This window comes from Watersipora subatra, chromosome 3 (genome assembly GCF_963576615.1).
Source record: "Watersipora subatra chromosome 3, tzWatSuba1.1, whole genome shotgun sequence".
Lineage (NCBI taxonomy): Eukaryota > Metazoa > Bryozoa > Gymnolaemata > Cheilostomatida > Watersiporidae > Watersipora > Watersipora subatra.
In genome coordinates, this window is record NC_088710.1 from 60,540,441 (window position 1) to 60,564,146 (window position 23,706).

Consider the following 23,706-nt stretch of genomic DNA (forward strand, 5'->3'; position numbering starts at 1 on the left):
TACTTGACTGTCATTACCTATAGTTGACTGTCATTACCTCTAGTGTACTGTCATTACCTATAGTTGGCTGTCATTACCTATAGTTGACTGTCATTACCTATAGTTGACTGTCATTACCTATCGTTGACTGTCATTACTTCTTGTTGACTGTCATTACCTCTAGTTGACTGTCATTACCTTTAGTTGACTGTCGATTAACCTTTGTTCACAGAAGTCTTTTTGATCCATTGTTTCTTTTGTACAGCAGTTGGCTTCCTGGCACATAATTAGCTTCTGTTCAAAATATTTTTCAAGAACATATTTTTCATGTTGACTAAACTCATCTGTATGTGTAAGCTTTAGCTGGCCACGTCTAAATTGGATAAATGAAATAAAATTTTATTTGAAAAAAGTTATATTATTTGGAAAATGATATAACCTTATAGTTTTGATTGTTTAAAAAAACTTGTAATAATGACCAAAAGTCTTACATACTTATCTTATGTTTTGAAACAAATTTCAAATGAAAAATTTGAAAAACATTTCTATTTGAACTGAAATGACATGTATTAACTTTAAAATAATATATATGTATAAATTTAAATGTTGTCAATTTGTAGTGTGCATGAAATTCTTTACAGAGGTTTTTATAGGATTAAAATGTTGAAACAAACTGGATAACATCTTTCGGAAAAAGTTGTTTTCTGATTTACACCAGTTTTTAAATAGTGATTAAAAATAATAATTAAGATGAAGTCATTTTTAAGATCATAAAAGAACTTATAAAGAGCAAATTGTGTAAAGTTCTTTAGATAGCTTTAGTCTTTTTTCATGTAGTGACAAAAGACTAAAGCTATCTAAAATATTTGAAAAATTGAGAAAAAATATTTTTCTCAAGTTAATAAAAAAACATAAAACAATGACACATTTTGTAAATGAGTAAATAGTATTTTATGCTATATTGTTGAAATCTTTTTCATGTATCTAATTAGGGGTACTATTTTAACTATAACAAAAATGCCTGTTGAAAATTACACTAGTCCTTCATTTCCTGAGCCGTTCCAGGAAATTGGTAAACAATCAAGCCCTAGTCAACACCACAAAGTCATACATGGGTGTTTGTACATGTGATAAAAGATTTTTTATAATAAATCAATTTAATAAAAAATCACAACCCGCTCAGTGAATTCTATTTCAATTCTTTTTATTAACTTAAAGGTTGACTTGCAACAAAATTCACATTACCGTTATTTAATATGAAAAAATTCACCATGTCTTACTCTGTTGTGTTGTAGGTGCAATATGTGAAAAGGTGATTACAAGCTCTTAAAAGCTCAAAAACAATCAGAAAATCGCAGCCACACGAGACCGCCGTAGTTTGGATTCCCTTTCCAAAACGGCTCAAATGTGATGTAGTTGTGAGAGATGGTTTCTGTTTACACTTTCTTGCAACCTTATTCGTCGAATTATTTTCACAAATATACTTCACGCATTCAATAAAACTATGTCTATTGATCTTACGCGTCTATTTTATCGTCATCGTAATGCTGTCACTTTTAGCACTGATATCTTATAACTTACCGTAAAAAATCGTTAAACTTTTTAACCTTACCTCGAATGAGTACACATCATTGTCTGATAATCATGACGAGCCTGTTGGTCACCTGTGATAATTGAAAAGTGCTGCAAAAATTATCTGCGAAGTATTGGGTATCATGATCAGATTACAACTTGACGATTGAATAATGCCGAAACAAAACTGTAAAGTAGCGAGCATCTATATTTGATACGGAGTCTTCAGTAAAACCCAAAGTGTTTGTCATAAACTAGTACTACGATAAGTTTTATATTGAGCTTTGTATTGGCCTTTCAATTCAAGCGAGAACATAGGTGACAAGACGATAACCAAATTTCGTGGTTACGTCATGGAAATAAAGAGATTCCAATCTACGGCAGCTTTTCGTTTCTGAGCTTTTATGAGCTTGTAATCACATTTCCACATATTTGGCACTTACAACACAACAGAGTAAGACTTGTGAATCTTTAGATACTAAATAACTGTAATGTGAATTTTGTTGCAAGTCAACCTTTAAGGCAATTGTCTGATGAACAGTTACAGACATAGCATGAGCAATGTATGTTTTACTAGCTGCAAATTACACAATTAAGGCTTGTTTCCTCTTTGATTTGGACTAATATTTGCAGGAAGGCAGACAACTCTTTGTAACACTTATGTGACTTCATAATTCTAAAAAATAATTTTATGCAATGGTTTTATGAACATGTAGCGAGTGTAATTATTATTGCTGTCAAAGCAAAGATTATTTGAAGCAGGTGATGACCTGCTGCTTAGGCTGAACACAGCCAATCATTTGTCTTGTCTTCCAATGCCACGACCTTTATCAAATAACTGCAAGAATGCCAAGACAAAGGAATTAGCCAATGCTCGCACTATTTATTAGTCCTATTCTTGAATGTTTTATAAGTCAATAAACAAACAAAGAGCAAATACATTTAATTGTACTTTTTCGAATAGCTTTGAGAAGCGTTGCTGAACAGTACTTTTGTATGTAAAGTATATCGATTGTTTGCAGAATATGAATGCCCATCGTAAGAACACAGTAATGACATGCACTGATATCATTAGGTTGGCAATCTTGACTTTATTAGGCAAGCCCTATGATGAGTTATTTTTTGACTGGCCCTAAACTGCTACACATAGATTTTCGTAAAGCATTACCTATGCTGTTCTACAACTTGGTGTAAATAGCTTTAGTTAGCTACTAATAGATAATTATATTATGGCTATTAATAGAGCTATCCGAAATGTGACTGTTTATGAAGCAATATTGACTGTTTTATTGATCGTTTTTACTTTTGTGTTTGTCCCAGTGTTCTGATGAATGTGCGGTTGTCTTTGAGACTCAATAGTCTGTGTTATGCATGAAGACAGGATTGCATAGCTCATCCACCGTCATTTGCTCTATCGGTTATGTATATTATGCCTAAATGCGAAGTATTCAGTTTTCTTTTTATATGATTTGATGTTTGAAGAAATATTCAAAATTAATATGGGAAGTTCTGTTAATCAAATCAGCTATACAGACTTTGGCATCGCTGTAGGCAGCAGCAAGATGTTATTACAATAGGAAGACTGAAAAGGGAAACCTCTGGAGAAGGATATATGGTAGATGTGCTGCAAGCAGAGCCTGTACATGCTTTTAATATTTATTTGGCACTGGGAATATTTGCATTGCATGCTAATCCTGTCACCTATTATGGTAATTGAACTTCGACCTCCTGATCAGAAATCAAGCAATCTAGATCCCTAGGACACAACTGGTCATTAGGAGAAGGCAGTTCCAAGCAAATGTTTCTTACAGCAGAGTGAGCTGGATGTAATCTATTATTGAAGAATATGCATTTTATAGATTGCCATATCGTCATTATGTCTTCACAGACTAGCCTTCAGTCTCTGAAACTGTTTGGTATTAATATGATAGCTGTTAAAAATGAACTTGGTAATGTAAACAACTAAACAAGTTTAAAATACTGTGCCAAACATTTATACAATAACATTTAATAGGTCGAAATTTATAGTTCTTTCTTGTCACTTTTTGATATTACACTTAATGCAGTATAAAATTAATCAGACGGATAGCAGTTTGGTTTGAACGCGGCTCCTAGCATTGACTCATGATCTATATATAGGGGAGGCCAAAGATTTTTTTCACAAAACATTGGCCTCCCCTATTCTGTAAGGGAAAGCTGAAGACCAGCATCTCCTTACAGAACTCCCTGCTCACCTAACCTTCTCACCAAGTATCATCATATGATTCCAGTCTTATAAATAACACAGTTTTTAATCAATTACTGAGCTCTATTGACGCCCAACCTGTCCAATTTACTCACATCTTCTCTTTATTCTTTCTAGACTTCACTTTCCAACAGATATACTTCATCAAAACATGTAATCTGATGCATTGCAGAAAAAACACCCAAAGGATGTTTTAGTAGTTACAAAAGTTACAAATATTTCTATACTAGCTATGCTACCCGGCGTTGCCCGGGTAATAAAAAAGTCTTTGCACAGAAAATTGATTTGTATTTAACATATAACAACATGTGCCATTCTAACTTTCAAACTACATATCATGAGAAAAGTGTTTTGTGTAGTTGAAATAAATTAAGAGAGGAAATAAAAACAACTGTAAAGGTTTCAAAACTTTGTCAAACAATTTTTAAATTTCATATCATGAGAAAAAGGTTTTGTACAGGTCAAATAAATTAAAAAAATAAAACGATTATGAAAAGGTTTAGATGTAAATGTGAAGTAATATTGCAAGTAGGTATATAATGGCTAAATTAAGTCCGTTTTGCTACGATTACAATAAAAGATTATTCGGCAATAATACAATTGATACTAATTGAGAAAACAAATTAAAAATCCTGAATATGTTGTATTAATAATAACAGTTTTTGCATAGAAGTGTGTGTATAAAAAAGGTTACTGTTCCACCAGAAGCTATCCATCAAAACTTTGAATACGACAATAATGGTACCTCTCGATACCAGTACAAATGTAAAAATGAGATCTTGCACTGTTTTTGTCTGACTGAACGAAGAGATAATGTCGAGGCTTTTCTCACAGAAGCAATATAATTGTCTGCGTGAGAAAAATTGGCCTTGATCCCAGATATAGTAATTGTACCTTACAAAAAATATTTCTTATCAGGGGCAGCATAACGCGTGGTCGCATTGGTAAAGTAATCAGTGTGCGCTATAGCTATAGCCAGAATGATTCTCATACATGCTTTGAGAAATATATATATATATATATATATATATATATATATATATATATATATATATATATATATAGATGTGTCATACAGTGATAGTACACTAGTGTACTTCTGTGGTACATTTCCTTGTGGCTTGATAGCATGAGTACATATAGTGTTAGCATATAGTAACTGGCACGCTATGGATGTGATACAGTTTACGTCTTTTATCTAAAAGTAATCATATTTTATATAAAATAGATAATGCAAATGTAATATGATGGCATGTATTATGCAACGCTCTTGATTGTACCAGATAAGTTGCATAAACGTAGTGTACTATTAGAGGAAGTAGATATGTTATCAGTTGTGGGTACTTGAAGCATGCCTCTAGCAGCTAGTTTATATAGGATATAGTAAAGTGCTATTGTATCATGTTGCTATTGTAAGTATATAATATGTTGCTATTGTAAGTATATAATATGTTGCTATTGTAAGAGATGCTGTAACAATATACGGTATCTCATAGAGTTCATCAGGTACAATGTTTATATGACAGATAGATAGTTCTGTAGGCCTGTGGTTAGTCATGGTTTAGCAAATAAACCAGTAGTTTAGGACTCTAGGCAAAGCTTAGATACTGGTTTAGGGCGGTTTGGCTATGCTATCAGATATGTTAAACTTCTGTCTGCAGAGATTTAACATTCAAGTATCAGTCTTCAAGATAGCATTCAAGGGCAAACATGTAAATAAAAAATTGCATAGGAGTCTAAAGCTAAAAATGACCTATTTCTATGAAGAAGAAATATTTAGGTGTAACAATAGGTTGTTGACACACCAACTGCGTGTGTAAATACTCACATAAAGACCTATGGAAACCATCCTTTTGTTATCCACACTTGATTCCGCGTCTATAAGTTGTGAGAGCATAATATTTGCTTAAGCTTGTTGCTTGTTTGTGGAATCTCAGATGTTCACAAGTTGGCCTGGAATAATCTAGAATAAAAGAAGCTTTCACCCGAAATCAGAAAATGAGACGCCTTGCTTTGTATACTAGCGAGAGAGTCTTTTGCATAAGCATAAGTCCTGCAGAACAGAGAATAACAAAGAAAATAAGTTCAACTCTTTAATATAATTTAAACTATGGAATGGGGACTCGCTATAATATAGGGCTTTAAAGGCAGTCGCAGAGAATCCAAACTTCTGGCAAGAGTTCATCTATGGTAGCTCACTTTTTACCAGAACGATAAGATATTAAGGTTTTTCTTTAGTACCATGAGTTCTCGAAAAACAAGAGCAAACATATCAAGGTTAACAGGGGTAGCAGGGCAGTACAACAAATAAATACCTTTGCATGAGCATGTTTCATCTTAAATTGAAATTAACGAACTAATTTGTAATGAGTAACAGCTGTTTTCCAGTTAGTCTTGAATGCCTTGAATTGCGTGCTTCAGCCAATATTGTTGATGACAGATTGAATGACAGACACCAACGTTTTCTTGTGGAGACAATTTGCTTTTTTTCAAAGCTGATAAGCCACTGCAGACTAGAAGGGGTGGAGTAAGGCAGACTAGAAGGAGTGGAGTAAGACAATATTCTTATACATATTATCCCCATCGTGATATGAAATCATAGCAATGGTAGTTTTGCACCCAGCTTTGTTTTTATCACTCAATTAAGCGCTCATTGCATTTCATAGCCTGTTTTCATTCAAAAAAGAAATATGAGTTTGAATGCTGACATCTTTAGCCCATCCGGCATATTGCAAAGTGGTTTTAATGTGGGGATACACTTGACATCCTCCTGTTTCAATGAGCTACGATATGGCGAAAAGGAGAGAGTTGAGCCATGAGTGTTCCTGACTACGCTGTTTACTACCATGTGAGTAACCAAACAAAAATTTGTTTAACTTTAAGCAGTACCTGTGAATTATCGACGGTCTAAGGAGTTTTACAGTTTGTGTCTGTGTCAATAGTCAGTAAACATGGTGACAAAAAACCAAATGGCTTATTTTTATTTACAAGAGAATATGAACACTTTTATTTGTATATACAATTATGATGAACTGATAAGGTCAAAACAATTCCCGAGTTAGTGGCAAAGAAAATAGAGATACATTTTTAAACTCTTATATTACGATTGCATAAATGCAAAGATATTGTCGAGTTAAGACTTTTTAGTTGATAGGCGGTTATCGGGCTTCCTCGAGTGTGCTGGTGTAGGCATTGTCATCTCGTTTGTACTCAGGTTTTGTAACCAGGTATGTCACTAGCCATCCAAACACAACGAGACTCATAGCCATAAAATTAACCACGTATGCTTGGGCAGGTCTAGAGCTGTAGTCCCTGTAACAGTCACAACAATAGAAGCTTACAGCGTGATTGGCTGTTTTCCTAACTATTTTTAGATTATTATACAAGCTAACACAACTCTTCTCTAAACCTATTAGTTCTAAAATGCTTTTAAAAAACGTTAATGATATCAACATACCCGGATTACACAACGTCATCTGGCAAGTAAATATTAAAAACCTTGTGTTTTGAGCTACATGAATATACAACACAGTCATTTGATAGCATGTTTTGTGAGCAATTACAGATGGTGTATGATACCTATAGCTAAAATACTCAGCCTATAAAAGCTGGTTTTTAGTCTAATGCAACTGACCCATTTTCCTCTCATGCTATGATGCAACTACATCTAGCTAATGGCAACACTTACCATGTAGGTTCCTACATGGTATGACCACAGATTAATCTACAACATTGGCTTAGATTGAAGGACAATTTAAGGTTAAATGTCTTTTCAGTTACCGCCAATGGCTAGTCTGGCCAAGAGTAAGGGTGCTATACTGCTATACTCCAGTTTAGCTCTGTGGAGCACCAGGATACAGCTGCTCTACTGCATGTGAGACAATTGATTTTTCATAAAAAACCAGCTGTCAAATGGAACTTATTGACTAGTCAAAACGTATCTATTTATGTCTTTCACTGTAAATAACTTACCGGATTTTGAATCCAACCTCCTCCATGGTTCCTACCAGCGCAGTGGTAATGGCCATTACAAATATAGCTACTCCCCAGTAGCGATGTGAAGACATATACCATGCCTTAAGGGGCTCACTCATAGCAGGTAACAAGTAGAAGATAAATCCCATCACAAACTGTAACATAACCAAGCCATAACGGATGAATAATTCAAGTATACTCTTGCAGTCTAGTTGTACCATAACTAAAACCCAAGCGTGCACGCCTCCATTAATACAAATTATGTGTATAGGAGCGGCCACACCGACCCCAACTACGCTCCAGAAATTAATGTCATTTTAGTTGGTTCACGGGCTGTTGTTCATGCGACTCAATTTGTAGTATTCTAAATCAGCGTAAAATCATTTGCTCGCCAAGAAATAAAGAAACAATTGCATTTTCTAATAACAAGCACACCAACCAAACTTGAGCTTCAAGTGTGTCTGGTAGAATGCAAGTAGGAACAGGAGCAATTTAGTTGGGAGTTTTTGGGCAATGACTACTCCTGGAGCTTCCCCAACCAAGGTTGCACACAATGAAGCTAACATATGAGGTACTCCAAGCAACTAAACCGACTCATTGTCAGAATAAAGGTGTTTATCATAATAGAGGCTATCTACTGCATATAAATCACTGTGTTTGTCCTTTGATTAAATCTTGTGTCCAGTTTTAGCAATTAAAACCTAGCAATGAAAAAACAGGATTTGATCTCAGGACCTAAAGATCTAGAGGCAGTGAACTTATCCATTAAGCTACATGGAATACAATGGATTTTAATGGGCAAATAGTCATTACATTGGTTAAGATGCTCACAGTTAATGCACTGATGACCCTTACGCGTAACGATTGTTAAACTGACCCAAAAATGCGGATGTTGTTTTAGTAAAGATTTTAATAAAGATCTAGTTTCCCAAGTAATTACTCAAATGCATTAGGTAATTATTCTATTACCTGTGCAACGGCGAGTATTCACCTATTATACTTATCATAATACACAACCAAATATTTTTCAAGTTCAAGTATAGCTTGTAAAACAAAAAAGGTATTTGAGACTAATCTAAACTTGAATGCTTTTGTGCTATTTCCTATTTTTCTAAAGTTGAAAGCAATTTATAATCATAGGAAGTATAATGGCCATCGTGCAACAAACTTGAACATGCCTTGAACATCTACGGACATGAAGAGGTATGCCATTTTAAACAATCCTATCCTTCGTTTTTTCGTGACGCCATTTTATTGTTGTCGGCCATCTTTATAGACAATTTTACCGTTAGAAACACGAAGCTTTTGCAATGATAATTTGAAAACGATGTTTTTGTTTGAAATTTTTTTATTATAGTATCAAAACAGCACTTAAAAGTACTAATAAATCATAGAAAAACGATCGTTTTCTACAAATATGGCGGCTTTTTTGTGAGCGAGCGCATGTGCAAACGACTTGATGACGTCAAAAAAACGATGGATTAGGGTGGCCAAATAATTCATGACAAGTGATCTGTAGACAGAGATATTCAAAAAGGTAATCTACAGACATTTATATGAATAAATTCTACTCGTCATTGTGTGTGAGCGCGTGCAGGTGCTTGTGTGTCTGTTAGTCTTTGTAAATGCAATGCATTTGTACATTTTTTTGCCTACTTCTTAAAAACTTCATGCTCATATGCTTCGTACCTCCCGCCACGTCACTAAAGAATATTTTGTATCATAACTCTATCTAGTTCATGAAAACCAGCGTCTTACACACCTACTTGTGGCCTGTCTGTTCTTGGTCATTGCCAGTTTTACTGCTAGTGAAGAAATAAATATGTAGCAGCCGCATAGCGAGGAAAGTCACATCTGGTTCCTACCTGCAAGCCAAATAAGATGATAGTAAGAATGCCAAGCCAGCCATGGATACTGTAGAGATTCGCTGCATCTTCATCCGAATGTGTGCTGAATACGGCCTTGACCCCGATCACTGTTATAGTAAAGGCTGCCAGCTGCAGAACCATATGCAGGATCTTTATGTATAGTTTTTTTTCCTTTCGAAATATTCGATATACCAGAATAGCTGCAACAAAAAATGGCATTACTACTGTATAGAAATAGATACTAAATAACAACCTTGACCTAAATAGAAGCAGCTCATTTCTCGAGAGATATCTCGGGCTATCACGGAAATCATTGGAGACGCAAGGAGGTGCCTGATTGTTTGAAGCATACAGGAACCCAGGCAGTTTGCGTATGCAACTGTTAGCTACAGCGCTTCATTTCAACCAACGTTACATTTGAACCGTAAAGGCTGTTATATGCCTGCTCAAGTATTGTCTATTACCTGGGCAACGCATATATCAGAAACCTTTTTTGAGCTGATCTGCATGAATATAGAGATTTGATAATTTCTTGTGCCTAAAACTCTAAATGTTGTTGTGTAAACTTTGAAAAGGAAGCTGATTTTAAAGGTAGCACTGAGAATAAAATTCAGCAATAAGGTTGGTGCCGCTGTAGAGCAAAAACACAGCGTTACTCTTTTTTAGAGCTTAGCCAGAACCGACAAAAAAGACCTCTGAGCTGAAGCCATAGAAAACTTTCAAAAACTACTTTGGAAGATAATCTGGTGCTCCATAAACATGTGACAATAAAAATAACTGGCAAGAGGTGCCACGCTAAAAAGTGTAACAGAGTTCAGTCAGATGTACTCACCATCACCATAGATAAATATGAGACCAACTGTCACAAGAAGTGGGTGGTAGTTAAACTTCAGTTTGTTCTTGTATCCCCATCCAAAGCCTCCCAGGTAGTAGCCCATCCAAACACCCATAAGGATAACAGCGAGGATGCCAACAATTTGTGACAGAATCCCTAAAACAATGAATTTCCTCCAAACCTCCATCTTGAGGTGAGGACAGGCGTTAGTCTATCTCTCTGTCACGCGATAAAGCGACTCAAACGCTCCAGTACTACGAATTGCAACTATGGCGGCATAGTTAATAATAGCGACTAGTTAGATAGCCATGTGATTAGAATCTGTGAGTCATTCAAGCGGAGCGCTGGAAGCTTTCATACAGCCATTGACTAAGTTATCAATAGCTTTTATTAGCGTTTACAGATTCTGCAGCAAAAGTGCAGCGATAACCTGCCTTAGATAGCAACCTTTACAGGTTTCATACCTTTCAGGTTTTATTAGGTTTGTATACGCATGTACATACACGTGCATATACATGTAAATATATGTAGAGGCTCAAGTGTAAGTGTGAGTGAAAAGTTGCACAAATAAGTTTATACACTGAATCCATCGGAAGGGCTTTACCTTCCCATTCGGAAATGTGAGGCCTACAGTACAGACCTAGCACTGTAGGGAAGAACTATGGTACAGTGGTAGAGGAGTATTCTATCAGTGTTTGGCTGATACATGTTTATTCTTTCACCAGCACTGAGACTGGCATTGACTAGGATTCCCTTCATTTTTCATCAGATAGTCCGTAGGTGAGTGTTTAGGACGCTGGTTCTTATGAACCAGATGGAGTTTTGAAACGAAATATTCTTTAGTGACGTGGCAGAAAGCACAAAACATAAGCGAGTGAAGTGTATTTCATAAAGAAATAACTTTAGTAACTCACGCTCTTGAAGACAGTGTCAGTATCGACCGACTGCTGCTGGTTGTCATCCGACTGCTGCTGGTTGTCATCCGGCTCATCAAGTTCTCCACACCGTAATCTTATGTAATCTTAAGGCACTATAAATAATAGCAATAAATCTGTTATCACATTCAGATTGACTAACATCTTGCTGAAGGCCGGTCCACGCTATATCATCATATGTCGGCATTGTCTTTTCACCGATTATTCATCGACTATGAACATCGTAAACCTATGGCATCGTCGACGATACACGGGGATGTCGGCAAACGTTGCAGCTGTCAAACCTTTCTGATAGTTCGCCAAGTATTTCCGACAGCAGGTGCAATGTGTGCTACTTCCACTATGGTGATTGGCTGTCGCAAATTGCTTGATCTATATTTTCTTTCAAGATTGTTGCTGGGGACGAGTATTTCATCGTTCCCCGAACCCACATCGTATAATGAGAAAATGGACTATTTGCTGATGTAAATGTGGATGAGTTTGTGTTAGTTGAAATAATGTTATCACAGACGATCACTGGAGTAGGCCTACTGTGCGATTCATACCGACATACTGCAATCTAGCCTGAACCAGCCTTTTGAGAGATCTGCTCATACAAGAGCAGGGCAAAGGCATGCTATGCAGTAGCTGTTCTATCAGCATCAGAATTCAACCAAAAATGCCAAAGTTATGGTTTAGATTTCTCAAATATGACAATTACTGAAATAAAGCTGCTTGATTCTGCTTGTTAGGCATGAATGCACCTAATGTTTCCTTTGTAATTATGTAGTATAAAGTTAACTTACATCATCCTGGACTAGATAGCTATGACATGGTCTATTGACAGAAACCTTCTTACAGCTTGCTAACACTTGCTCAAGTTGGGAGACTGCTAGTAACAGCACTGTATTGCCTGGAGAATTTCACGACGATAAAAAATGCTTGTTTATTGGTCGCACATAAAATAAAATTTCAACTCTTTGTGTAATATTTAAGAAGTATGGTATATAGGCCTACATATGACTTTCTATTGCTGTAGCACGGTGTAATAAAACAGCTTAAATGCCACAATCACTCAACCTCTCTTCTTCATTTACAACTCTCATTGACCTCTTCAGACAATTTGCAACCCGCATAATTGTGCAGATTCCCCATATACTCCCTAGAGTCACTCTAATTATTGCCTCTTTACAGTATAGTAACAAACAGGCATGTGACCACCAGCAACTGGCATATCTCGCCCAATCTAAATGACAAAAAGGTCACCGGAGAACAGATGAAGCTAATTAGCACAATAGCTATCTGAGTAAGAAGGTCTAACCAATGGTTCCGCTCCATAAAGTGTATAAGCTGTACGAAGACATCAGTGGGATTTCATGGCAGCTTCTCTTCAAATCACAACTATGTGCAGTAATATATCATCCTGGCATGTATATTTTAGTCCAATTCTGTACCAACCGATTTACATTACTTGAGCCAAAATATCTACTTAGCATTTTACCCGCCCCACTGTGCACCTTATCCCTATTGGTTAGCATACATATAGCATCAAGAGATCATCCAAAAACATTGCCTTAATCCTTTATTACCGCAAAACTTGAAAGGGACAGACACATGCCTAACCTAAAGATAGACTTGGTGAGAACCATGTGCAATTTTTTATATTTGGAGTTATCTACTGTTACGCCAAGATGTTATCTCAATTGTTCTTTCCTCTACAGACAGCAGTCTCTGAGGCTGCATAATGATTTCTTTCACTTGATATGGCTCTAGCGTCAATAGAAGGAGCACCAACTGTGTGCATGTCTCAGAACGCTATAGGATTTAGTAATAATTTTAGGCAAAATCAGTCTTACAAATAAAATTTTAAAAAGTTCTGCTAATTTTAGTGAGTAAGAATCCGAGCTACTATGCTCAGCAAAGCATCACAAAAGATCAGAAAATGCTAAAGTATGTGTTGATCTAAGGCTTGAACGAGGACATACAACCTGCCACAACCTGTCTCAACATCTGTTTGCTTCAGAATTCTAATTATATATTTTATTTAACATAATGCTTTTTCATCGTCAATTTTAACTGTCAATTCCTGCTCTATTGCAATTTGAAAATCAGCCGCATGCTATATCAAAAGCGGTCGAAAGCGAACCATCAGAAGACAACTCCAAAACTGTTTTCACTGATTCAGTTAACAATCAGTCAGTAGACCAGCTACTAGTAGTGTGCTCAACGGTGACTGATCGGATACCCAGATACGTATGTAGCTCATCGTCACACCAACTGCCATCCCCAGTCTGGCTTTCCAATAACTCGTATCGGTTCCGTCTGATTGGATTCGGATTGATTCATGGCAAAGGCGAATGTTTTTAAGATTTTGACTCTCATTGTTCATACACCATTTCTGGTTCATAGGCTACTGGAGAGTAAATGATGCGTGGGGCATATATTGTTAAAGTTTTAGCAAAATGTTCGGAGAATGAATGACTATATGATTGATGATGTATTGTGTAAGGAAAGAGCCGGAGCGGGAAAGTCAAAATAGATAGTTTCAGAATCGGCAAGTATGACCTCTCCCTGAAATAAACAACCTTTCATGAACTTATTCGAGCTAATGTGACTCGCCAAGCGTAAAGCCTAGCCTAACTATTTTAATCTCATCACATGATTCCGTAATTTATCATAGATGTCATCTGACTAATAGAAGTTAAGAAAATTGCTTGAGAAAGCTTCTCTGCATTTGAACAAAAGTTGCGTAAGGCTAGCTTACATAAGCACCGCATTTTCAGGTTGTAGACCGACCAAGTGAACAGACGGCTGACCCAATTACATTCTTTTAAAGGAAAATATGCTGGGTGAGGAGTACTGAGCCAAGCTCCTATAGACAAGTTGCCATTCAAATAAAAATTACATCTGTCTTGTCTTTCTTCAGAGAGTTTAAGCGTCGTTCAAAGCATTGGTTCAGCCTCTACTCTGGAGCCTCTTGCTCTGAGCTCAACCAACAATGCTAATGCTATCACTCAAAACCCCTTGTTATGAAAAAAAAGTATTAAATTATGCTTTTTGCCGAAGTCTCACTTATTGACAGACACATCCTGACGATACTATGGGATCATAGCCAATTCTCATGGATTGCACACACAAATTCAGTTTTTAAAAATAAATGAACTTAGCTGTTTCTTTAATTCGATTTGTTTCAATTCTAACACAATGTTTTAAAAACTTGACTCAAGAGAATTGTTATGATCAGCAGCGTATGAGTGAAGGTAGGATATAATATTACCAAGCACACCTAAATGCTCATAGTCCTTTTTCTAAAGCTTCATAGTTTGCTTACATTCTGTGATTGATGGTTTAAATTGGTTAAAATCAACAAATGGAATCATGTGATAACCTGTTTCGCGGTTTAAACCTCTGCGGTTTAGGCATATTTGCATGAAACCTACATTTTCCTCTATAATCAGTGCATTTATATATAGTGCAGCTCTGCTTGCCACGCGATGGGTTAGGAAATGTACAAAAGGTCTTGTTGATCAGGACTCTTTTGCAATTCAATCTTGCAAAAATATTTGAGGTGGTTATACATTTAATTGAATGCACACAATGTTCATTAGCGTGCACTATTCAGGCCTCTTGCTGAGAACAGACACTTATCTCAGGGCCGGTGAATGAGTGCCTAGGGGATGCAGAGCCTAGTAAGAGTGTGACACACTACACTAATATCACACAGAAGGAAGGAGCAAGAACTCCAAAGGAGCTCACAACCAGCCAGTTTGGCGGGTCGTGTAACGGTAGAAGTCAAAGTCTCAATTGATTAATCAATATTCACAATTTATTTTTTTGATGTTTTTATAATACGATGGCTGAGTTCTAGTTTAAAGTCAACCCACTGACCTGTGTTATTACAGCTGGCAATTGCCATTATATCACCTGGTGCCAGCAGGCAAATGGTTACAAGGAGATAGCTCGCTAGTTGTTTACCATCTATGATAAGTGAAAATTAAATTTCTCAACCTGCCAGCGCCCTGCGCAAACTGTTTCTTTCAACACCAACATCTCACCAGTGATAACTCATCCTATTTCCTACACTAATGACCATGCCATTTATCGGTGCGGTTAGGAGACTCACGCCAACATTAAGAGGACATTGATAAAAAAGCGATTAACGATCAGTTCCTATATTGTCTTTTAATAGATCTGGTCAGCCAATGTATTTCACAGCCCTGAGTCTCTTACCTGTTTCCTGTAAAGCCAGAGAATGATTAAGCGTGCAGGCTGCCAAGTACGGCAGAACACATACAGTAGGAGTATATTTAGAGATTTTGTGAGTTTTAAAATCTACTCAAGTATTATTTTCTAGCGACACTATTTTTTGGAAAACTTAGAAATCAAAGATAGCATAAGGTCTACCGCTTAGCGTAGTGCAGCAAGGTATAAACAGCTTCAATAAAAGCCTGATGTCAAATGCAGTATTTGGTAAAGTATCAGTATAATGTTAAAACAGTTGCAGGTGTGAAGCTATTTCTAACACAAGATGAGATGTTGAAAAATACACCTGTATGGCAGTAATTGTATTTAACTAGATATTCGTTCATAAACTTCAAACTACCGTCCATTGTTTTGAAACCATATACAGTGGACCCTCGCCATACGATTTTAATTCATTTCGGTGTTGGCATCGTGAGGCAAACACTTTGCATAGCGGTGTACAGAAACCCATAATGATTATCTAATGCAAACACCTCTTGGTAAAAAATCATAAAAATTGTTATATACGGACTGTACATCTTGAAAATTAGTAACAGAATAATACAATAACCTTAAAAGTCGACTTGCAACAAAATTCACATTACAGTTATTTGATATCAAAAGATTCACCATGTCTTAATCTGCTGTGTTGTAGGTGCAAAATATGCGGGAATGTGATTACAAGCTCTTAAAAACTAAAAAACGAACAGTTAATCGCAGCCACGTGAGACCGCCGTAGTTTGGATTCTCTTTCCAAAACGGCTAAAATGCAACGCAGTTGTGGGAGATGGTTTCTGTTTACACTTTCATGCAACCTTATTCGTCAAAATATTTTCTCAAATATACTTCACGCATTCAATAAAACCATGTCTATTGTTCTTACGTGTCTGTTTTATCGTCATTGTAATGCTGTCACTTTTAGCACTGATATCTTATAACTTACCGTATAAATTCATTTAATTTTTTAACCTTAGCTCGAAGGAGTACATATCATTATCTGATAATCATGACGAGCCTGTTGGTCACCTGTGATAATCGAAAAGTGCTGCAAAAATTATTTGCGAAGTATTGGGTCATATGATCAGATTACGACTTGCCAATTAGACCATGCTGAAACAAAACTGTAAAGTAGCGAGCATCTATATTTGATAAGGGGTCTTCGGTAAAACCCGAAGTGTTTGTCATAAACTAGTACTACGATAAGTTTTATATTAAGCCCTTTAGTGGCCTTTTAATTCACATGAAAACATCACGTGACAAGACAATAACCAAACTATCATGACTACGTCAGAGAAATAAACAGATTGCAATCTACGGCGGCTTTTCGTTTTTGAGCTTTTACGAGCTTGTAATCACATTTCCACATATTTGACACCTACAACACAGCAGAGTAAGAAATGGTGAATCTTTTGATACCAAATAACTGGAATGTGAATTTTGTTGCAAGTCAACCTTTAATAATTATAGTTACCTGCAGCAATTTTGGTGTATTTAGTGGTTATGATCTACAATAAATTGCAACGTTACAATGTAACATGTGTAGTGCACTGTAGGGGGTTCTTACACTCGAGGCAGATGATAACATGAACATTAAAGTTAACTTAAATTAATTTAACTCCCTAAACCCATATTTAAAGCTAAGTTTTAGCGTGTATTCTTAATCATTTTACTGAACTTCAATGTTTATATCGCTAAAATTTTATCACTTATCTGTTTCCGCTTTCGTTTTAACTATAACTATTAATGAACAGCGCTGAACAGAGTGAGATCGAGCATCGCATCTCTTCCATTTGTTGTTCAAAGAATGTTAGCATATCGACATATTTGTTATTCCGACGTAATCAGCATACCGACTGCCAGTTTTGAATTTTAAGAGAAAGTTTTGTTGATTTCATATGATAAAAAATATTTCGTATGGAGAAGGCAAAAAATATGGTCATCGTAACCCGAGGACAAACTGTAGAGCTAGAGGAGTTGAGAGTGAGGAGAGAAGGAAGCAGAAGAAGAATGTTGCCATAACTGCTTTAAATTAAGAAGAGAAAGCCTACAAATTCACCATTGCCCTGGCAATTCTAAACCTGCTGAAGCCTGTCAACTGTTAAAGCTATTTATAACAGAGTCTGTGACAAGATGCAGGTGCAACACGTGATGCTAAATGATTAAGTTGTTTCTTTGGAACTAGCAAATAGACCGATACCCTTAGAGAATAAGCAAGGGCAGATCCAAAACCTCTCATACTGGTATCACCTCTTCTGTGTGTGTAGCAGCTATGATGGGCCGAATCATCATTGTGAGGTACATATATCAGACTTTAGTAGTATCAGACTCTAGTAGCGCCAAAGACTGTCTGGCTATATAAACCCCTCAGAGTTACCATAAGCTATTGAACTTTATTACAACATCTTTTGTCTAGAACACATGTGTCAAACTCATGGCTCACGGGCCACATATGGCCCACCTTGTAATCAAATCTGGCCTGCAAGATCATTTTACATTATTGTTATTTGTGGTCCACCGATATGTAGCGCTGATAGCATAATACTGCACAGAACTACGCGCCCATAATGAAATGCTTCAGTTGCCTTGCTGCGTACTTATCGCGTCAATTTAACCTGGAGTTTGTTGCAGAAAGATATTCCTGTCTGTTTTTATCCATATTTATGTTCCAAAAACATTTAGTTTTAATGTGTCAATAAATTTTTATCCTGCTCGGCCTGTGACCTAGATTGTGCTTTGAATTTTGACCCATTGTACAATTGCGTTTGACATCCCTGCTCTAAAATCATGCATCATAAGTACACAATATCTAACAGCTAATATTGAAGGCGTCTCATCCAAACCAAAAACTGACGATATGCTAGTGTTTGCGCTTTACAACACTTGGGTATGTGAAACTGTTATTGACAAGCCGCAGCAGAGCGTGAGCTGGCTAGTTAGTTTATCTGACGCTGACATTGCAAACATATCCTCACAGGTGTTTATATTGAAAGCGTGTGAGTGTGACATGTGCCTTTCTAGTTACTAGCTGTTTTTGCTAGGATAAGCCTTTGGCTTGATCTATGCCATCTTTTGGTGATGTTAGTTCGCCTCTGAAAGGCCATGTAAGTTATTTCTGGAGGATTCTGGAAGATGCAAAAGACTATATTAATTGAAAGTTTCTTTGCATAACGTTGAAGTTGCTTTAGAGCCATTTATGTCTTGAATATTGATTGCTGCATTTCATCAATATTCACGGTAAAACGGAGCATGAGATAAATATTTTATAGATTTGGAATAATATAATAATAATAGTAAAACCATTTGGAACAAATATTTTATAGCTTACGAATTGATCACCAAACTATTGTAATTATTGAAGTTTCCACTTTTAATACCCGCCGAATATGTTTCTACAGGAAATACAAATTATGCAGCAAATCTGCAGCTCACTTAATTATTATAGATAAGAGCTGATAATAGATGAATTGGAATACTTCATATTCCAACGTGTGGTTGTCCATTTAAGGTAGTTTTATGGATGATTTCATCTAAACCTCATCACAGCTAATAACAGAGTATATCTCTAGCGAATGTGTAACATATATCTGCTTCAGTATTCCTTTTTCTTACACAGATAAGTTTTCCAATCAATAACATGTTAGATGCGTAATCTTACAGCTTGCTAGATTATAGCATTGCATTTCATTCACCTATTACAGCTACTAAATGACCCACGCCAAGCCTTCACGTCATTAACAGAGCTTGAGAGATGTACTCTAATCCATACCGAAGCTTTCATGAGTATTCTATGCCGGCCTGCAGGTGTTTTGTTCTATTCTGTGACCAGACGAATTTACTCATGTGATTAGGAAGGCACGGCTCATGTGACTCTACAATTTATATAAGCCGGTTTCGGTTGGGCGGTTTTCTGGGGTAGAGAGGTAGCTAGTGTAAGCAGTCGGCGAAGAGGTGGCATTCATACAACAAGTCTGCTCAGCTCTCTGCAAGTCTCAGCATGGAAGGTCGAACGAAGTTTATATTGCTATTTGTAATTGCACAATTCGTTGGTCTGCTCGCTGTGCTTTTGATGGGAATATGGATGGGAAAGTATTTGGGAGGTTTTGCTTGGTACACAGGAAGCCCTACAAAGTTCAACTACCATCCCTTCTTTCTCACTCTTGGTCTCATCTTCATATATGGTGACGGTGAGTATAGTCAGATTTTTGTAATACCTGGAACTGCATGAATAGTAATGTTCACATGCACTTTTAGGGTTTATTATATATGCCAAATATTCAATTTTTTCTCAATAGCTGTGAAATCTTTTAAAATTGGGAAGATTCATTTTTGGTAAGTTTTTAAAACTGCTTGAAACTTGTTTGTTATACTAAGATATTTTATTCTGATTGGTCTGTATTCAAATTTACAATTCTACTAGCCTCATCTACACATTTTCTATTTGTTTTTTGATATTTTTCACAAATTTATTGCATTTCTGTTGTTCTCTGATTTGTAACGTGCCAGTATGTATCAGCCTTTTCTATTGGTCGCATGTTGCAAAATTCTGCAAACTAAGTCATTCAGGTAAAGTTCCAAATTTTGAAGCTTCAGCAAACATTTGAAATACTCGAAACGCTTGAGTGAAGATCATGTGACTGTCACAGTCATTGATGAGTCCATCTAGACCAGTTGCAGCTACTCCTAGCAACAATAATGGCGGTTACAGCCAGTTAATAATACCTTGAGACTTACGTAACACCACGCTCCAACCGGTTGAAATGCTATTGTCTCGCTAACTCCTTTTGAAATGGTTTGAAAAATTTTCTCAACACGATGAGGTTGTTTTGATGCTTGACTGAGACAGGAAATGCGTGATAGATCAACTCCCATCTATTGCAGCTATTCTGGTATACCGACTATTCAACACCCAGAACAAGCTAACTATTAAAATCGTACACACCGTACTTCAGTTTGCTGCGCTGTTGTTCACCATCACCGGAGTGCAAGCAGTCTTCAGTGCACACGCTGACACTGGCAGCGCTAATCTCTATAGTATTCATGGCTGGATTGGAATCACTACAGTCTTCATGTTTGCCCTGCAGGTATAACATAATATAAAACAAACATTGGCACCCGTGGTTTAGGTTAATAGAGCTGTTAAATAGTGAGTTAGGGTTAATAAGTGCACCAGAGCAAAATAAGAAATAATATAATGGTTTGACTGTTTTATTTTTTGCTGCAAAGTGGTTAATACGATAAAATAACGACAGAAGTTGAAACTATTTACCAAATTGTTGCAAAAAAACATACAGACATTAACCGCTATTCTACTGTATGCACTCGTGTTGCAGTTTACAATGGGATTTTTCTTCTACCTGTTCCCTGGAGTGAGTGACTCTCTAAAGACCTGGTATATGTCAGCCCATCGCTATTGGGGAGTAGCTATCTTTGTTATGGCTATTGCAACGGCTCTCATCGGCTCTATGGAGGAAGTTGGATTCAAGATACCGTAAGTTATTTACTATGGTTGATTTTGACAGCATATTTTGATCAGTATGGGTTGGTTTTGCTATTCTGTGCCGGTTTAGATTAATCTTTGATGTAGAACATAATGTAAAATTCTATAAATGCATCAGACAGGCTTCTAAAATTATTAATTCTCATATCTATGGCATGATTAAAGACTACAATGTAAAGCATGATTGATAAGTTCTGATAATAAACACTTGCAGATAAGCCAATGCAAGAGAAGATAATGAGTAGACAACTCTCAAACCAATATGATTGTTAAATTTTTATTTAGTAGAACATAGCGGTGATATTTTAACTGGCTCATGTCATCAATGAAAAGCATTTCAACAGTCAATTTTTTGAACTCTGAATTATGGTTTTAAAATCTTTCATGGTTTGTGTTCGTTTTTTACAAGACTGTAACAAGTTTAAAAACTATTTTCCTGTAAGCACGAATTGCGTACGACCCAACAATTGTTTTAAAAATTTCCATTTTCTTAGCAGAGAAAGGTATTTTAACTGCTATATTTCAAACCATTTTTGTGATTCTATTGACTGTTGCTATGTTTTTGTTTTATGATGCTTGTATGGCATAAATTGGAAAACATTTCTGTTTGAAATAAATTTATTGTCAATGAAGTAATATATTATAGCGGGTATATTACTTTACATTTTATATATACATGTGTGTATACATATGTGTATATATATATGTAGATATTATATATATATGTATGTATATATTTATATATGTATACATGTATATATGTATATAAAATACATATATATATATATAATATGTGTGTATATATGTGTGTATATATGTATGTATATATGTGTGTATATGTATGTATATATGTGTGTATATGTATGTATATATGTGTGTATATGTGTGTATATGTATGTATATATATATATGTGTGTATATGTATGTGTATATGTATGTGTATATGTGTGTATATGTATGTATATATGTGTGTATATGTATGTATATATATATAGATATGTATATAGGTATATAAGTATATATGTAAGTTTATATGTATGTTTATACGTATATGTGTATACATGTACACAATAAATGCAGTGACTATTAATAAATGTTGGTTAGAAGTTGTCTCCCTTATAATAATAATCGTCTCATAAGAGAGGTTCTGTTACAGAGACTACAACACTAGGACTGCCCAAGCCTATGTTGTTAATTTTATGGCTATGAGTCTCGTCGTGTTTGGATGGCTAGTGACATACCTGGTTTCGAAACCTGAGTATAAGCGTGATGCCAGTGGATACGCCAACATGGATGCACAGTCGTAACATTCCATTGTTTGTAAAATCATATTTGAGAGATCTGATCATAAAAGATCTACACTGATCTGAATTCTGAACAGCTTGATGCCTATAACTTGTCAATTAAATACTTTATTTCTAACATTTTTTATCACCTGTGTAATTGTGAAATGGCCACAGTTTTCTGTATACCACAAGCAGCTACCCAGCTGAAGGTCAGTCACTTTTTGTCTCTTGTTTTCTTGGTCTATTCTTATTGATGCTGATGACGCTAGTTAGTGATTATTTAATATTTCATGTACAACCATATTGGTTTCTCATATTTGTTAATGTATATACTTGAAATGCCCCAGTTAACCACTAGTTGTACTCTAACGTTGTCGCATCAATATAATTCGCGCAAATACGAACGATGAAAGCCATAATGGTTAGTTGCAACTTATTTTGACTAAGTTCAATTAACTGGACCATCGGATTCATTTTGATAACGTTGGACTTTCATTTGGACAGACAGAAAACAGTTTGGCATTAAGGGAGCTTTATCTGGTAACTGCTAAAAGACACAATGCTACTATTTTGCTTAATGTACGCAAAGAAGCATTATTAATGTTATGATACGGTTTTCAGGTGAAATCTTTTTAACTGTTTCAAATAAAAATATCTATAGAAGCAAGTGAGTTCGAAAGCTTCCATCAGCTTGGAACATCCTCGAGGGCTTCAACAAGAGCTGTAGCTGACCTAGTAGCCAGGAAGGTGTTGGTAAAGAGTAACATCACTAATAGCCTAATAATAGTTTAATAGAACCTTGTAATACATCTACTGCAGCAACCTTGAAAGTATAGAAAGGTGAATAGTGCATATTCAAACCAGGTACTAATAAATTTAGTTGAGGGTTGATGAAGACAGCGGAGAGTTATACAGTCAAAGAACATCAAAGAAAAGGTAGAAGGGACATGTTCTACACACTGCTGTGACCTTTAGGAAGGGGTAGTGGATGGCTGAATAGATGCAAGATTTAATGGACCATATAAGAGGTGTAAAAAGATGTTTCATGTATGATGGAGAAGGGAGTGACAACTCCCCATAATTTAAGTAAGCATGGAATGAGATGCTCTTGTAAGGGTCTCACATGTTTCTATATGCTCTACAAAGAATCAAAATTAAAGATAGGAACCCATTGAAACGGAGTTGGCATAATGAATAGCTGCAATAGTGAAGACTTTATGAGAACATTGAGCAAAATGGTGTCTTCAGACTTCATTGTGGTTTAGCGCCCAGTCTAAGAATCATAAAGGCCGA

The 23,706-nt window shown here is 36.0% G+C and overlaps 2 protein-coding genes across 2 annotated transcripts; one reads left to right on the top strand and one right to left on the bottom strand.

The window, feature by feature from the left end:
* Window positions 1-6,746: 6,746 nt before the first annotated feature.
* Window positions 6,747-10,768, bottom strand: LOC137391233 (transmembrane ascorbate-dependent reductase CYB561-like). The gene is made up of 4 exons (XM_068077641.1): window positions 10,472-10,768; window positions 9,637-9,839; window positions 7,769-7,926; window positions 6,747-7,108 (listed from the first exon to the last, which is right to left on the bottom strand). The coding sequence occupies exons 1-4, from the start codon at window positions 10,659-10,661 to the stop codon at window positions 6,955-6,957; spliced, it is 705 nt and encodes a 234-aa protein (XP_067933742.1). The 5' UTR covers window positions 10,662-10,768; the 3' UTR covers window positions 6,747-6,954.
* An 8,784-nt stretch (window positions 10,769-19,552) lies between these two features.
* Window positions 19,553-22,817, top strand: LOC137389822 (transmembrane ascorbate-dependent reductase CYB561-like). Its single transcript, XM_068075948.1, has 4 exons — window positions 19,553-19,814; window positions 20,509-20,711; window positions 20,961-21,118; window positions 22,284-22,817. The coding sequence occupies exons 1-4, from the start codon at window positions 19,625-19,627 to the stop codon at window positions 22,432-22,434; spliced, it is 702 nt and encodes a 233-aa protein (XP_067932049.1). The 5' UTR covers window positions 19,553-19,624; the 3' UTR covers window positions 22,435-22,817.
* Window positions 22,818-23,706: the final 889 nt, after the last annotated feature.